The following is a 17,185-nucleotide window of genomic DNA, read 5'->3' on the forward strand; positions in this document are numbered from 1 at the left end:
GAAATCTCGAGCGATTGCCAATTCCGCGGTCATCTGGAGGGCAAACCCTAATTGGCTTCGAAGAAGCTGGGCGTCAGAAATAGATCAGGGTAATACTTCAAGCATCTGGCCCACATTCTAGCGCTCTACAAAGCGTAGGTCCGGCCAGATATGGAGTATTGCTGTCATCTCTTGTCTGGCGCACCCCAGTATCAGCTCGATCCATTTGACCGCGTGCAACGCAGAGCAGCTCGAATTGTCTGGAACCTAGGGCTCTGTGAACGGCTCGATCACTTGGCGTTGCGTAGGTACGTCGCTTCATTGTGTGTCTTCTATCGCATTTATCACGGGGAGTGTTCCGAAGAGCTGTTCCTGAGCTTGTCTCCTGATTCGATGCCTGCCGCCGAATTCCACCTTCTCACGCTACAAATTAGGATATCATGCCCACCATCTTGGATGCGTGGCGGTCCTCCACAGTGCGGATTTCAAGGAACTTTCTTCCACATAATACAAAGCTGTGGAATGAGCTTCCTTGTGCGGTGTTTCCGGGAACAAAGCGCGTGCACCTTCCTTAAAGGCTGGTAACGCTCCTGTGATTCCTCTGTTGCTGCAAGAGAATGTGGGCGGCACCCGGTGATCACTTCACACCAGGTTAGCGTACGGGTACGCACTTTTGTCCTCCTTTTCCATAAAAAAATAATAAAAAAACCTTACCATGAAGGTCAATGCGTTGCGCAGAAGTTCTCTAGATTCCTTTTTATTGAGATCACCAATGACCCAAACTGTTTGAGTTATTTTTTCGGGTTTTCCAGACTTCGTAAAATATTTGAGTATCGGCAAAGCAGTTGCTAAGGCATCACGACCTGGAATCAATATAATATAATATTGACACACTTTAACACAAATTATCTTGCCCTTTATCAATTATCATGGGGACAACGATATATTTAATACAATATACTTACTTAAACATACATAAATGCATACATTTAAACATCCATGACTCGGAAACAAACATCTATATTCATCATATAAATGATTGCACCTACCGGGATTCGAACCCGGGACCTCTAGCTGAATAGTCAGGGACACTAACCATTCGGCTATATGGGTCGTCAAATGGCTATGGCTATATAGATTATATATTTATTTCATAATTTAATTATTTAATTTATTTTATTCATGAGATAAAGATTGATATAACTGGAAGATGAATGATTTACATGTCAAAACATTAGATAATATATAAATGAGAATAGAGGCTAGCTGTTCGCGCGCTTTTTGTTTCGACGTGTTTACAGCTGTCACAGTTATTCTGTATATAGTTACTAATGCCAGCCTTTTTCATACAGATCTAGTTCATAAAGTGTGAAGAATTTAGAATAGAATAGAAACACTTTATTAATAGTAAAACACACACCTTCAATTTACAGTATAAATCTTAAAGTAATAAATTAAATTAAATTTAACAAAAATTATTAAAATATAAACAAAATAAACTGTGCGGCGCGTGATTCCCTACTAAAAGGAGCTGACTCAGTATATTGTTGGTCAGTGCAGAAGACACCAACACAACACTGGTTTTCAGCAGCCCCTCGAGACATTTGGATTAATCAGCTGTTGTAGTTTTCCCATAGTAATTTTTTTTTTCATGTACATGTTGTAAATTTATAGAGTTATAAAATATAATTATAAATAAATAATTATAGATAATATCAAATCATATTATAATTTTTAAGTAAATATACATAATACTTATATTATAGGTGGCACAAGGTACATTAGTATAAAAAATGAGATATAGATAATTATTACTTACAACTGACCATTTTCAAAAGAATTATAATATAATATTATTCTTAAATAATTTATACGACTAGATAGTCTCTTGTTGTTAGACAACCGATGAAAACAAGCCAGGTTTAATACTTTAGTGTGCGTGACAAGCACACTCGCGTAATTTGAATGACACTTTGTATTAGTGTGCGTGTGTGTTGCTCAAAACAGAGGTTACCTTTACACTTAATTTTTTTTTTTGACGTTTTCATAGTCTGCTGTCATAGTCTATCTAGACGTATTAATGATAAAAGATATTATTATATTACATAATATTCTCGCCGACAAAAGCCGTTGACACTCCGTGTATGACACGCGGCAAAGTTGGTGGATAACGAATCATCTCATACAAATAAATCTAAGTCAAGGTGGTTGCTAGTTTTGCTACAGTAGACTTTACTTACGAAAAAACTTTGCTGAGTATTGAAATACATCTTGACTTGCATTGGGCTGTCTTAACTTAAGCTCCGCATAATTTCAGCTGTCAAATGACTATAAAAAATAAATCATTTATCACGGGGACTGTTCCGAAGATCTGTTTCACCTGATTCGCACGACACGCTACAAATCAGGATATCATCCCCATTTGTGCGCATTTCAAGGAGCTTTCTTCCACGTACTACAAAGCTGTGGAATGGGCTTCCTTGTGCGGTGTTTCCGGGACGATACGACATGGGTACCTTAAAAAAGCGCGTACACCTTTCTTAAATGCCAGCAACGCTTCTGTGAATCCTCTGGTGTTGCAAGAAAATGTGAGCGGCGGTGATCACTTAACACCAGGTGACTCGTACGCTCGCTTGTCCTCCTTATTCCATAGAAAAAAAAAAACAATGATTATGCTAAGCTTACACTCAGCTAAGTTTTACGTAGGTAAAGTCTAAGTAAGCTCAATAGATGTCGACTTTAATCTGTTACTCACCGGTGTGCCAATTGGAACTACATCTGAAGAAACTGTTGGTTTCGTTCAGTGTGTCGGAGCGGATTCTGTGCGGGCTGAAGTATTAAGCGGAGAGTATTGCTTGGTGTTTTTGCTTGACATCGGGGGTGTTTGCGTTGGAGTAAGTGGAAGCTGTGGTTGTGATCAACCGTGTGGTGCACTCATTTATACACCCCGGGCGGATCCTGATCGGCACTGCATTGTAATGGGCAGGACGTTCAGCTGAGGGTAAGTGATACGACTTACCATCAGCTGAACGCCCTGCTCGTCTCGTCCCTTATTTTCATAAAAAAAAACTTTAGTATCGTAATCTCACTGCAAAAGATATAATAAGATTCATGAAAGGAATCAATCTAAGCAATGAGCTATAGTTACAGTGCCTATCACCAAAAGCAGTGAAACAGGGCTGCACTACTACTGCGCTGTACAAGAGCTGCTTTACAAACGAGAAACCATGCAAGCCTTGGCCACAACTAGCCATTGATGTACTAAAGTATGTGAGTAAATCGGAGCAGCCTACTTCCACAATTTTTTCACAACAATTATAAAGGTTGTGGAACGAGACGAATAAAGGAAATGTTGAGTTATAGCGAATTGTTCATTGTCACCTATTCGTATTTCGGTCAGAATTTTTACATTTATCCTGACAGATTTCCTAGAATAAATAATGGAATATCATACCTGTTAGGTGCAGAAGTTTGTGTATTTTATCCTCGGTGAATAGTTCGACAGAGGAGGGCGCTCCAGAGAGGTCCAGGTATTGCGTTGGTTCCGAGCCAAGTATACGACGATTGAGTCTGTGGAGCAAGGTCGTCATTGATTATATTTTTATAAGAGGCAATATGGATACTATCCATTTATGTACCCAACACTCTTTTTACAAGGACATCTGGGCTTTGATTCACTGCAGTTACGAAGGTACGTAGCTATTCCTAAGTTTGTTCTCAAAATAATTCGTGGAGTGGAGTGGACTGCACATACTTATTACAACGTTTGATGCGTGTACGGTACTTGCTGATTTTACTAGGAATCATGAGGGTAGTTGTACGTGCTCCACTATCCGATGACACAAGTCGCGCTTGGGTTGACAAGCGGACAGAGACAATTGATCTTTGCTCGGGTGTGGTCGATAGCACTACATAATATGTAAACCGTGTTTACCCTGAGTGATAACCAGTGGTCATCAAGTCTAGTGTTGACGTTCAATACTAGTGTCTACATATAAACTTTGCAAGATTGCGATCGCCGACGTCGGAGTGTTCAAAGGTTAGTGGATTGCATTCACTTCTTTCCTCATGATTCTTGGTTGATTGCAAGTGCCTACATAAATTCATTTATTTAACGAGCCAAAACCGGCGACTATAGGAAACCTTAATACAGTCCCAGATATTATTCCTGAGCCCGAACACTGCGTTTCTTTGTACCGACCTCGTATGTACGTGCGAGGCGACACGCACTCAACCGCACAAGCAAACGCCTGTAAAACGAGTCATCTGTCTTCTAAACTCTGTACTTGAGGTAGCACCACAGTGTGATCTATTTGCCAGCTGGATGGGATGTTTGGTCAAAGCATTTAAGAAAAGATTTGAGAGTACGATGCCTGTAAGCTCTATAAAATAATATAACTAGTTAATAATATTGATTGTTTTCTTTCTTTAGAATAGCATCTTTGTAACGCTTTAGATTTAATCTGTAATGTTACATTGTATTTTAATAAATAAATAAATTTTGTAACAGTCAAAAAGCTGTTACGTACGTCCCCGACGTTACGTGTTGAACTTAAAAGAACTGACGTATAGATTTTAAATAGTTTCGACATTTTTCATTTGTTCTATACATAATGAATTATTTAATCAGCGCATGAAACCTTGAAGGTTACGCAAGAACGAGAGAGAGTAAGTACGGCTCATCCATATTCAAATTCAAATTGAAATATTTTTATTCAAAATAGGATTTAAAATCACTTATTGAACGTCAAAAACGTCAGAAACTCAGCGGGCTTTTTTTTTTCAATATAAAATATGGATTACAATGTGATATCGTACAATAAACATTTATAATTAAAGAACCTGAGGGTGTTCGCTTTATTCCCAGTCCGTGGTGTCATTAAGAAAATCGTTTATGCTATAATAACCTTTCTCACACAAACGTTTTTTAACAATTCTTTTAAATTTCGTAACACATTTGTTTTGTACATTTTCTGGGATCATATTGTAGAAGCATATACATCGCCCAACAAAAGACTTACTAACTCGACCCAACCGAGTAGTAGGCATAACAAGTTTATGTTTGTTCCTCGTGTTAACATTATGAATGTCACAATATACTAGCGAACAGTCTATCGAGATGAACATCTCTAACGGAGGTATAGCAAGGTAGAACAAGAAAGCGAAGCTAATGTTATTGCAACCGATTTCTATTTACAAGTCGTAAACAGTCACCACGCTTTGCATGAGCTGCATAATATTTTGAATATTAAACCGCTAACAAACGCATACATTCTCAAATGACTTCTATCACAAATCAGTCACTAATTATCGAGCTGTCAGGTCGTCTGTACTAATATAGCGTATATACTAGGGGCTAGGATCATTTATACGTAAAATAAAACGTCGATGAAAATAGCTATTTACTGTTATCAATTATTTTGAGCAATACACTCAAACTAATACAAAGTGACATACATAATATGGCGAGTATAACACGGAGCTTGTCACGCACACTAAAGTAGTAAACCTGGCTTGTTTTCATCGGTTCACCTAGCAGCAATAGGCTTTTTTTTATGGAAAAGGAGGACAAACGAGCGTACGAGTCACCAAGCGTTAAGTGATCACCGCCGCCCACATTCTCTTGCAACACCAGAGGAATCACAGGAGCGTTGCCGGCCTTGAAGGAAGGTGTACGCGCTTTTTTGAAGGTATGTCGTATCGCCCCGGAAACACCGCATAAAGAAGTTCATTCCGCAGCTTTGTAGTACGTGGAAGAAAGCTTCTTGAAAACCGCACTGTGGAGGACCGCCACACATCCAGATGGTGGGGATGATATCCTAACTTGGGGCGTGTCGTGCGAAGGTGGAATTCGGCGGCAGGTATCTATCTAAATGTACAAATTATCTTAGGCTAGGATTTCTCCATATGAGAGTGAAAGAGAAGGTCATCCCACCCGGATGGATGAGTCAACTCACCTGGATACAATGTGGGGTTGCTTCATGATATAGTCGAGCGCGTCGTCGGCATCAGACAGGTCTCCGCGGAACACGGCTCGCTGGAGACGCCCCGTGTGACGCGACAGAGCGGTCACCAGAGACTCCTCTAGGGCATCCACAGACGACGTCAAGGGAACTAAGCCCTCGTCCCACAACGGCACTCCGTTCACTAACACCTGAACATAAATTTGCTTAATTTATACTAGATTTTTGTTTTTTTAATGGAATAGGAGGACAAACGAGCGACCCGGTCACCTGGTGTTAAGTGATCACCGCCGCCCACTTTCTCTTGCAACACCAGAGGAATCACAAGAGCATTGCCGGCCATTAAGGAAGGTGTACGCGCTTTATTTGAAGGTACCCATGTCGTATCGTCCCGGAAACACCGCACAAGGAAGCTCATTCCACAGCTTTGTAGTACGAAGGAGAAAGCTCCTTGAAAACCGCACTGTGGAGGAGCGCTACACATCTAGATTATCTATTTATTAATAGTGTTCCAACACTTTGGACAGAAGACGATCAAAGATCTTTTTGATTTAAAAATTGGAAGAAGTGTATGTGTGCGACTTTTGCATGCACGCAAGAAGCTTGCCCTTTCTGATAAGCGGCCGTGTCTACTTTGACTCGGCAAGATAGCCGTCAAATAACCGTCAATATCAAAGTATTCGTAGCCAAAAACACCATTGACAATTTTTACCGGGTGGCTTATCATATACGCTTGTCACTAAGAGCCATAAATTATTTGTAATTTGTTGCTTTTTTATTCCTTGTAATAGCATTAATCACTAATAAATCACATGTACCACTCAGGAAAAAGAGCGTTTGCTCAACTTCCAGATACGAGTCCTGCCATCATTAGAAATCGCTAGTTATAAATTCTTCCCTTTGTCTTATTTTGTAAGAAAAAGTGGCGAGATGAGCAAACCTTCACCAGATTCACCAGTGGGAGGCTCCTTTGCACAGAATGCCGGCTAGATTATGGGTACCACAAGTAGCTAATGAGACTTGCATCTTATGTCTCAAGGAGACAAGCGCAATCGTAGTGCCGCTCAAAAATTTTGGGGGTTTCAATTATCCTGAGCGGCACTGCATTGTAATGGGCAGGCCATATCAATTACCATCAGCTGAATGTCCTGTTCGTATCGTCCCTAATTGTCATAAAAAAAAATAAAAAAAGATTATGATGATGATGGTGAGTGATGCAAAAAAAAACCCTGTACTTACTTGTGGGTACTTGTCAGCTCCAAGCTTGGACACGAATTCGTCTGCGAGTTGGTGACCAAAATTATATTCGGAGTCTTCTGATATAATTTCGTCTAAGTTAGCACTCGAACTTGTGTACTTATTCAAATGCTTTTTAACATGTTCCATTGTTAATTCTTCTTCTTGTAGCGAGTTCAGAAGCTGTAACAAATACAAGCAATTTTAGCATATAATAGTTACTAGGTATTATACATATTATGCAAAATTACACATCTCCCCAAGGGGTAAGTAGAGATAGTAGTAGATAGTACCATATTTTATTAAACACAAAATTTTAACTCTTACTTCAATTTACATCCTAGAAGCATGTAAATTTGTTAAAAAACATTCGGACTTATACTCAACACTACCAAATAACAAGAGAAATAATAGAAATATAAACAAATTAAAAATTCCCCAAACAAGTATGTCATTAGCGTCATCGAGCCCTCACCACATGGCAATAAAAATTTATAATCACATCCCAAACGAAATTAAAAATAAAGAGAAGCCTTCTCTATTTAAAAGACATCTTAAAAATTTTTTAGTTTCAAAATGCTTCTATGATTTATCCGAATTTTTTAATTACACAAGTGTGAGAATTAGACACAATATAGTATAAGAATGTATAAAATGTATAAGACTTATTTATTTTATGTATAACGTTGCTGTGCCCTTGCAGGGCGTCACATATTGTCTACCCATTAATGTACCAACCATCACACTGTAAAATGTGACTTGCAATAAAATATTTTGATTTTGATTTACCATGTTCCTGACATTATTCCTCGGTTTCCTCCAATATTATACAAAATTACACATCTCCCCAAGGGGTAAGAAGAGATTTACCATGTTCCTGACATTATTCCTCGGTTTCCTCCAATATTATACAAAATTACACATCTCCCCAAGGGGTAAGTAGAGATTTACCATGTTCCTGACATTATTCCTCAGTTTCCTCCAATATTATACAAAATTACACATCTCCCCAAGGGGTAAGTAGAGATTTACCATGTTCCTGACATTATTCCTCGGTTTCCTCCAATATTATACAAAATTACACATCTCCCCAAGGGGTAAGTAGAGATTTACCATGTTCCTGACATTATTCCTCGGTTTCCTCCAATATTATACAAAATTACACATCTCCCCAAGGGGTAAGTAGAGATTTACCATGTTCCTGACATTATTCCTCGGTTTCCTCCAATATTATACAAAATTACACATCTCCCCAAGGGGTAAGTAGAGATTTACCATGTTCCTGACATTATTCCTCAGTTTCCTCCATTATTATACAAAACTACACGTCTCCCCAAGGGGTAGGTAGAGTTTAACCATGTCCCTGACATTATTCCTTGGTTTGCTCTATTTTTGTACTAAATTACACGTCTCCCCAAGGGGTAAGGAGAGTGTTGAGGCAGTTGCCCATGGACATCAAACCAGGGGTCAAGAGGTGCGTTGCCGTCCTTTAAGATGGGAGTATTTTTTTTTTCTTAAAGGTTAGTCGTATTGCGTCGGGAAAACAGCAGCAGGTAATTGATTCCACAGAGTGGCTGTACGAAGCAGGATATTTCATGAAAACCGCATGGTCACTTCACTCCAACCCAAGGTAGAGAACATACAACTTATCTTGTTTTTATTATTAGTACACTTGATTTGCCCTCTTTTCAATACCTTTTGCTCTGATAGAGTTCCAAAAATATCCTGTATTATAGGTTTGATGATAGTGGCAGAAACCAGACATGTGTGTCAATTTGTAAGATAGTTGTCTTGCATAGTTCTTGCTATGTCTATTTTGGCGAAAGATAATTAGTGTGCAAGTATGTCAATATTACTTTTATAAAATACATTATTACATATTAAGAAATATAGATAATTTTAAGTTTTAATAACCTGCGTTAGAAAATAGAATGCTTCCTTGTTGGAGTTCTTGTCTTGTGCAACATAGTTGAAGGCACTGCGGACAGCTGCAGCCAGGGGGGTGGTTTTGGGTGCCAACACCACTCCAACACGGACTGGTGTTGCATGCTTCAGTAATGTTTCACCAAGTTTCAATGGTGGAGCTGATGCAGCTGATGTCGGATCTACTATTATTACCTGCAAAAAGCATCTTTACTTATACAATTTTCAAATGATTGCGAAACTGAAGTGGCAGTGGGCTGGGCACATAGTTAGACGGATAGATGGCCGTTGGGGCAGTAAAGTCCTCAAAAAGCGACCACGTACCGGAAGACGCAGTGTTTGTAGGCCCCCCACAATATGGACCGACGATCAGGTCAAGATCGCCGGAATACGTTGGATGAGGGCAGCGCAGGACCGATCGTTGTGGAAATCTTTGGGGCAGGCCTTTGTCCAGCAGTGGACGTCTTCCAGCTGATGATGAATACAATTTTTATAATATAGTAAAGTATGAGTAACTTACCAATGGGAGGCTCCTTTGCACAGGATGCCGGCTAGATTATGGGTACCAAAACGGCGCCTATTTCTGCCGTGAAGCAGTTATGTGTTAGCATTACTATGTTTCGGTCTCAAGGGCGCCGTAGCTAGTGAAATTACTGGGCAAATGAGACCTAACATCTTATGTCTCAAGGTGTCGAGCGCAGTTATAGTGCTGCTCAGAATTTTTGGGGTTTTTTAAGAATCCTGAGCAGCACTGCATTGTAATGGACAGGGCGTATCCATTACCATCAGCTGTACGTCCTGCTCGTCTCGTCCCTTATTTTCATAAAAAAAAAACTTCCTTATATGTATAGTAAGTAAGTGATCATAGCCATGTTGGAAATGTCCCTAGATGTGTCCCTGATAAACTCTGATGGGAGATCACATACCCCCAGATGCTGGCTTTTTCACTATATACCTCAGTTCCAATTGTTCCATAAATGATAATTCACCATTACCACAGAGAAAGAAGTTGATAAGTGGATGCAGTTTACTTGTTACTTCCAATATTTCTTCATAAGTCTAAAATTTACGTTTCATACAGTTACAACTTGAGTGTTTTTTTTTTTTATTTTGTTTGAGAAACTTTTTTCTAAACTGTTACTCTTTGAAACTGAGGTATCAATATGCACTGCTTTTGCGTAGGAAATGTTTCATTCTTCATCGAGACAAAATTATCATCTGGAAGTCTCATTGAGCCCTTAAGAATTTAGTAGCCTTAAGTGCTTAGTCTGCAGTGGCTAGTAATAGTTCTGTTTAGCACTTTTAATCGGTCTTTCCTTAGAGAGAGAGTCCCTTTTCAGCTATTTTTTTTCAAAACCTTTTCGAAGCGTCTAAGGCAGCTCCTTATATGTTTAATTTGTATTATTAGATGTTTAAATAGTTATTAAAAATATACAAATATAATCAACTGAGGATAGTTTGAAGCTCATCTTTTATATGGAATTGTTTCTCTAGGTTCTCATATATATCTTGAACCTTCTTGGAGGGAACAACGTTATTGCATTATGTCGTAAACCCTTACCCCCTTATTCAAAATGGTTCTATAACTTAAAACAGCTGCAATAGAGTGTGATTTTTCATTCAGACTAGGGTCAGTAGAAGAAGACAGAGTGAGAATTAGCAATGCTTTAAGTTAGCAGACTATTATGAATAAGGGGTTTAAAGTCTATATATATATGCCTCCCATCTGTTTCAATTTAAAGTAAGATGTAGCAATTCAAAAATTATTATCTACTCACATAGTTGTAAATGTTCCTCCGTAGATTCCTCAACATACCAGGGTAAGTCGGTCTCAGTAGCTCCATATATGAGGAGGGCCACCGTCTATATCTATCGTCAGTTTCAAGATCATTTAGCCATGTTATTGCTGTGTCTCTAATATCCAGACCATACTCCTCCCATGTATATGACTCGCCCAACTCCAAAGCCAATAGAGTATTTATTAACTTCTTTGAAATACCTGTCAAATTTATAGCCCTTCATAATAAATACTTCACTTTATCGTAGCCCTACCATAATTAAATACACAAATTGGCATGATGTATATCAGTGATACCAAAAGTGGTCCAGGTGGCCCCCTGGGGTTCACGGAGGGGGGTGACGCTATCGAGGTTTACATTGTTCAATTTAGCAATCATCAAAGCAATCGAATCGTTATAATAAATCCCTCCCATTTATAACTATTTTAACTGTTGTTTTGTATCGCTGAAGTTACCTTATCAATATTTAATTATAATTCTTTTAGTCTGTAATCATATCATTACATATTATAAATTAAACTCCCCTGCCGCGTCTGTCTGCCCGTTCGCGATATACTCAAAGCCTACTTGGCTGATTTTAATTCACTTTCCACTAAAAGGAGTATTATAGTCTGTAGTAAATTTTTTTAACTCCACTTAAATAGTAAACAAATATGGCGTACAGAGAACCGGAGATAATTCATAGAGATGGGGATCATCGAACGAATGAACGACTGAACTTAATGGTTTTTATGCAATTAACGAAAAGTATTGGATAGAAGTGTAGAAATAATACGACAACTTATTTAAATAATTTTACTATTCGGATTCCGTTGGTAGAAAATATACCTATCATATCATAGTATTATAAAATAAAAAAGCAATTATGCGACCGGGAGATTTCAGTTAAATGTGACTAAGAGCCAAATTCAATGTATTAGTTCCTCTGGATGGCGCAGAAACCCTGTGCAGAGCAAATAATCTATACTAATATTATAAAGCTGCAGTGTTTGTTTGTTTGAACGCGCTAATCTCTGGTACTACTGGTCCGATTTGAATGATTCTTTCAGTGTTGGGTAGTCCATTTATCGAGGAAGGCTATAGGCTATGTTTTTTTTTTCAAAATTAGGGATCCGCAATAAAATTGCTATTTTGTAACACAAGGTGTAAAATAGAAAACCTATTTTTGCGTGCGTGCAAAAACTATTGACAATAGAACAAAATGATGTACAGGCTATAATATAGGCAATATTTTATTACTTATAAAACTATCGCGTGAATTATACTTTATATGGCAAAACAACGATTGCCGGGTCAGCTAGTAAAAATAATATAGATATATATATATATATATAATATGCATATCTTAGAATATTATTATAAAATAAAAAACCAAATAAGCGATCGGGAGATTTTCGTCAGGAGCAAAGTTCGTAATTCCAATTTAAATATTATTAATTTAATAATAAAAATTAATTTAAAGTGTTCAGTCAAAAAAATAAAAAAAAATAGGTGTAAGCTTATCAAAAGTATAATTTGTACCACAACCCAAGAATTACCAACCCAGTTAAGAATTGCTACTTTTTATTGCTAAAAAGGTCGTTTATTGTGATAATTGCAAACTGTCATTTTGTTATTGTATTGGTAAACACCCATTCTCAGTAATAGCCACATACACATCCGTATAATTAAATTCTAATATTTACTGATCTAAGGATTTCCTCAATATTCTGAACACAGAACTGAAAATGCCAAATGCGTTCTCCACAACTCTACTTGCTGTCGACAGCCTAGTTTAGCTTTTTTGTAGAAGAATTAATAAAAATATATATATATATACCGACGAGTTGAGTACCTCCTCCTTTTATGAAGTCGGTTAATAAAGGCAGTGATCGCAATAGCGTTCCGAACGTACGATCTCATATACAACTGGCTATAAAATAAGCCGCATTAGGCACGTGCAGTCTATATCCGACTTTAAGTTAAGCTGAGAACTCGATAAGAGCAGCAAAGCCTGAAAAATCTAGACCGAGGCGGCCTCCCGCGGAATTAATGCGTGTGAAACGTCCGAGGCTTCCTCGCGAGCAGGGGCGTGCATATCATATAGGCAATTAGGCAGTGCCTATCAAATTCAAATTCAAATATTTTTATTCAAAATCACTTATTGAACGTCAAAAACTACCACCCATTGAAAAAAGACTGCCAGACCTGAGAAGTATGGGCGCAAGATCTCGTTATGAACCTAAATAAATATAGTGTTAAAGTTAATTTAGTTTAATTTGATTCCGTTATTTTCGAACTCATAAAATTTCGATTATAATACTGTGTGGTTGTCACTGTGTGTTGTCACCAAATGGAGCCAACTCAATTGCGTGGTGCCAATTTAGCACCAATTTTCAGTAGCCACAACAAATGACTCTTGTAGTAAAAGCAGCTGATACTCATTTATGAATTCATACTAATTACGAATGTAAATGAATAAATGAAGTGAAATCCATGGATAATCTATAACATCTAGATAAATTGAAAATAAGAAACTGTAATACCATTCTGTTTGGAAAGAGCAACCTTAGAGTTTCTTGCTCGTTCTTCTCTAAGGAAATCTGCCTTCCTAACGAGATGTATGAAAAAAATGAGATATTTCAAGTGTAATACAATTTACCTACGAAATATTTTTTTTTTATTTGTTTGGTTGCTAGTTTAAAGCCTCTTAAAAAATCGATGAATACAGGCCAGGCCTATTACTTTAGTGTGCGTGTCAAGTCCTACACTCGTGATTTGTATGTCCATTTGTGTTAGTGTGCGTGCATTGCTCAAAATAGAGGTTACATGTTAATCTAAATTTTCGACATTTTCACAACTGTCACAACCTATCTAGTTAAAAACATAATGGCAATAATCAGAGATATTAAACAAACCTAGTGAGTGTAATGTGTTCATTGGGCCAATATCCTCTCTCAGAGCCGTGAGTAATGCCATGATATCAAAATCCTCTGCATCGTACTGGGCACCAGACACTAACAGGAGCGACTCAGCTGCACGTAGTCCGAGTGATGACGCCCAAACATCTTGGTTGTAAAGGACTTCATCACGGAATGATCGTGGAACATTCACATGGATTAAAGATTTTGTCTGCAAAATACACAATATTATTGTACTAGGTACAAGCTGTTAACCGGTACCCTTCACTGCACCTAATCAAATGCATATACATATTATATACAAAACTCTTTTTGAAGTTATTTTTATTTTTGGTGTGTTAGGGAAAAATTATCAGAGTATCGACACCCTGACGTTAACTGGTCAACTACACCAACTATTACCAGTGGGAGGCTCCTTTGCACAGAATGCCGGCTAGATTATGGTACCACAACGGCGCCTATTTCTGCCGTGAAGCAGTAATTTGTGGGCGTTATTGTATTTCGAACTGAAGCGCGCCGTAGCTAGTGAAACTATTGGGCAAATAAGACTTGACAACTTATGTCTCAAGGTGACGAGCTCAATTGTAGTGCCGCTTAGAATTTTTGGGTTTTTCAAGAATCCTGAGCGGCACTGCATTGTAATGGGTAGATCGTATCAATTACCATCAGCTGAACGTCTTGCTCGTCTCGTCCCTAATTTTCATAAAATAAAAGTGTCTACTAACAAGTTCATCTTTCTTCCGGAAGCCCGAGAAGCATATGACCGCTAAGTAACACTCAGCTAAGTTTTACGTAAGTAAAGGCTGAGCAAAGTCTAAGTACGCTGTATAGATATCTAGATTTCACCAGTGTGAGGCTCCTTTGCACAGGATGCCGGCTAGAATATGGGACCACAACTGTGTTTCGGTCTGAAGGGCGCCGTAGCTAGTGAAATTACTGCGCAAATGAGACTGAAAATCCTATGTCTCAAGGTGACGAGCGCAGTTGTAGTGCCGCTCAGCCATTTTTGGGTCTCGCCCTTATTTTGATAAAAAAAAGACCATGATAAAAAGACCATTTGTATTATTCATCTTCAGCTACCAAGCCTTGTAAAAATATTGTTTTATCTACAAACGTAAAATATCACAAGGAATATTTTTTTTAAAGATTTTTGTTTTATTACGCCAACGAAAATTCTGTTCTTGCGTGCGTACTCACACACTTTTGTTACTTACGAAATTTGTTCAATTGAATTGCAAAAGTTCAATCATTTCAATAATTATTTCGTTTTTATCCAGTTCTTGTAATGAAATAATGTCACAGCAGAACTTTCAAACTGTGCTTCAAAAATTTATCTCATAGATATTATTCATACAAAAATAAAATTAAAATTAAAAAAAAACAAACAGAGCGAAATTTGATGAAATACAGTTCAGTAGTTTAGGTGTTCATCACGGACGAATGAAACGAAATTTTATTAATATAAAATTATATTATACATATAAAGATAATAATAAATAGCATAAAAAACATACTAGTATATTCTACTACTTATATTATATTCACAAGAGATTAGAAGGCGTCCATAAACTACGTGAGATGTTTAAGGGGGGGAGGGGGTCGAGTCAAATCTCATCTAATCTTACGTTGGGGAGAGGGGGGGTCTCGGCAAATATTACGCAATTTATTTCTGATTTAAACAAAAAAAATATACTATTTTGATCCATTTAATCATATGGACAAGTTGGTTCCAATAGAGGCTTTTCAGACCGCGCATGATTCTCCATCGACAGAATTAGAGTAGATATCCTTTTTTTAGTCACAATATCTATTGTAAAAAAATTAATACACTTATAACTCTCAGCAATATTGATGACTAGTCTTAACTAGTCGTAAATAAAAGCACGAGGGATGTTTTTTTCTTTTTACAATAACTATCCAATAAGTACGAGTATGTAAGAAACCCACAAAAATCTCACGTGAGATTGGGGGATGGGAGGGGGGTATTTTCACTTCAATAAAACTTATACAAACTTAATAGTCAAAATACAATACCTGCATTGGAAAATTCTGAGCAATTGATGAAAGTACTTTAAGTGCTTCATCACCACCAGAGTCGTGAGCATCAACGACAGCGGCCGCGGCTTGCATGCTCAGTCCTTGCATCTGCCACACTTTGAGTGGCTCCAGCTCTTCACTCATTTCGGATAGATGACGCCTGAATCTCTCTAACGGTGAACGAAGTGCAGGGAAAAGATTCCTAAAATATTTTTACATTATTTAACTAACTAGCGATATACATGTTGTACAGTTGCGAGATAGTTGCAAGTATTTGATTCTCAAGCCGGACAGCGCAGCCTACCGATGTGTTAACAATATACTAAAAAAACTTTATAATTACTAATTTCCTTGTGGCGACCACATGGGACGGGTCGTTCCCTTCCCTAAAATATGGTCGAGGATGGCGATGGTGGCGGCATGATCCTGTTACCAGAATCTTTTCTTCATGTTCTCAAAATTGAAGTTATTATATTTTTTTATAATCGTTAGTAAAATGTTCGCAAAATACCTTTATTTATTTGCGGTGTGTGTGGATGATGCTTCTACTGTACTTAATAACTATTGTTTTGTGTTAATTTACTTACGATTTTTTATTTATTTACTTTTATATACTTTTGTTGCATCACTTTACATATATTATAATTGAAATGATTTGTAAAGCGATGAAGGTGTGAATGATGATTTAAAAGAGTGGCAATGAGTTTCTTGCCATTTTACGAAGTGGCGGTAAATGTAAAAAGAAAAGCAAACTTTGAATGGGCCGAACTTCGTTTAACGGTCGGCTTAACCGAACTTCGGCGGCCGAAATTCGGCCTATCCGCTAAAAGAACTTAATAATCAGTCATATCTGTTAAATTAATCAAGCCCTTTAACACTTGCAAGAAGAACATATTAATATTTCTTAACTTAAACCTCGTTAAACACCTAAGAACATATAATAAGTTAAAGTGTAAGCAAAGACGCACATGCCATGAAGGTGACGAATTTGCTAATGAGCCCCGACTGGCCCAGACTCACCTAGTGTTATCCGACCTTCAAATGTGAAAGTATCATGATCCATATAGTGTGACCCACACAGTTAGTGACCCAACCTACTGAGCTAGAGGTCCCGGGTCCGAATCCGGGTAGGTACAAACATTTATATGATGATAAATATTCATTCATTTATTTATTCGTACTGAGTCATGCATGTTTATAATTATTTATATGTGTGTAAGTAAGTATATATTAAATATATTGTTGTAATTCTTGTAACCATAGTACAGGTTATGCCTGGTTTGGGGCAAGATAATTTGTGTGAGTGTCAATATTTTTTTTTTTTTTATGACCAAACCACTATCTAAAC

At 37.7% G+C, this 17,185-nt stretch overlaps 1 protein-coding gene across 2 annotated transcripts in view; it reads right to left on the reverse strand.

Annotated features, from left to right (window-relative positions):
* LOC126971255 (UDP-glucose:glycoprotein glucosyltransferase) overlaps nt 1-17,185 on the reverse strand; it is a 42,604-nt gene that overhangs the window by 22,548 nt on the left and 2,871 nt on the right. The window contains exons 5-12 of one of the 2 annotated variants that reach the window (XM_050817451.1): nt 15,835-16,039; nt 13,798-14,011; nt 10,880-11,100; nt 9,093-9,296; nt 7,182-7,361; nt 5,937-6,133; nt 3,434-3,549; nt 694-842 (exon numbers count right to left, since the gene is read on the reverse strand). In XM_050817451.1, coding sequence (XP_050673408.1) covers nt 694-842; nt 3,434-3,549; nt 5,937-6,133; nt 7,182-7,361; nt 9,093-9,296; nt 10,880-11,100; nt 13,798-14,011; nt 15,835-16,039 — 1,486 coding nt within the window. Of the gene's footprint in view, nt 1-693; nt 843-3,433; nt 3,550-5,932; nt 6,134-7,181; nt 7,362-9,092; nt 9,297-10,879; nt 11,101-13,797; nt 14,012-15,834; nt 16,040-17,185 lie in introns of those variants that run through there. The other variant, XM_050817452.1, reaches the window with a different exon arrangement.

This window comes from Leptidea sinapis, chromosome 23 (genome assembly GCF_905404315.1).
Source record: "Leptidea sinapis chromosome 23, ilLepSina1.1, whole genome shotgun sequence".
NCBI lineage: Eukaryota > Metazoa > Arthropoda > Insecta > Lepidoptera > Pieridae > Leptidea > Leptidea sinapis.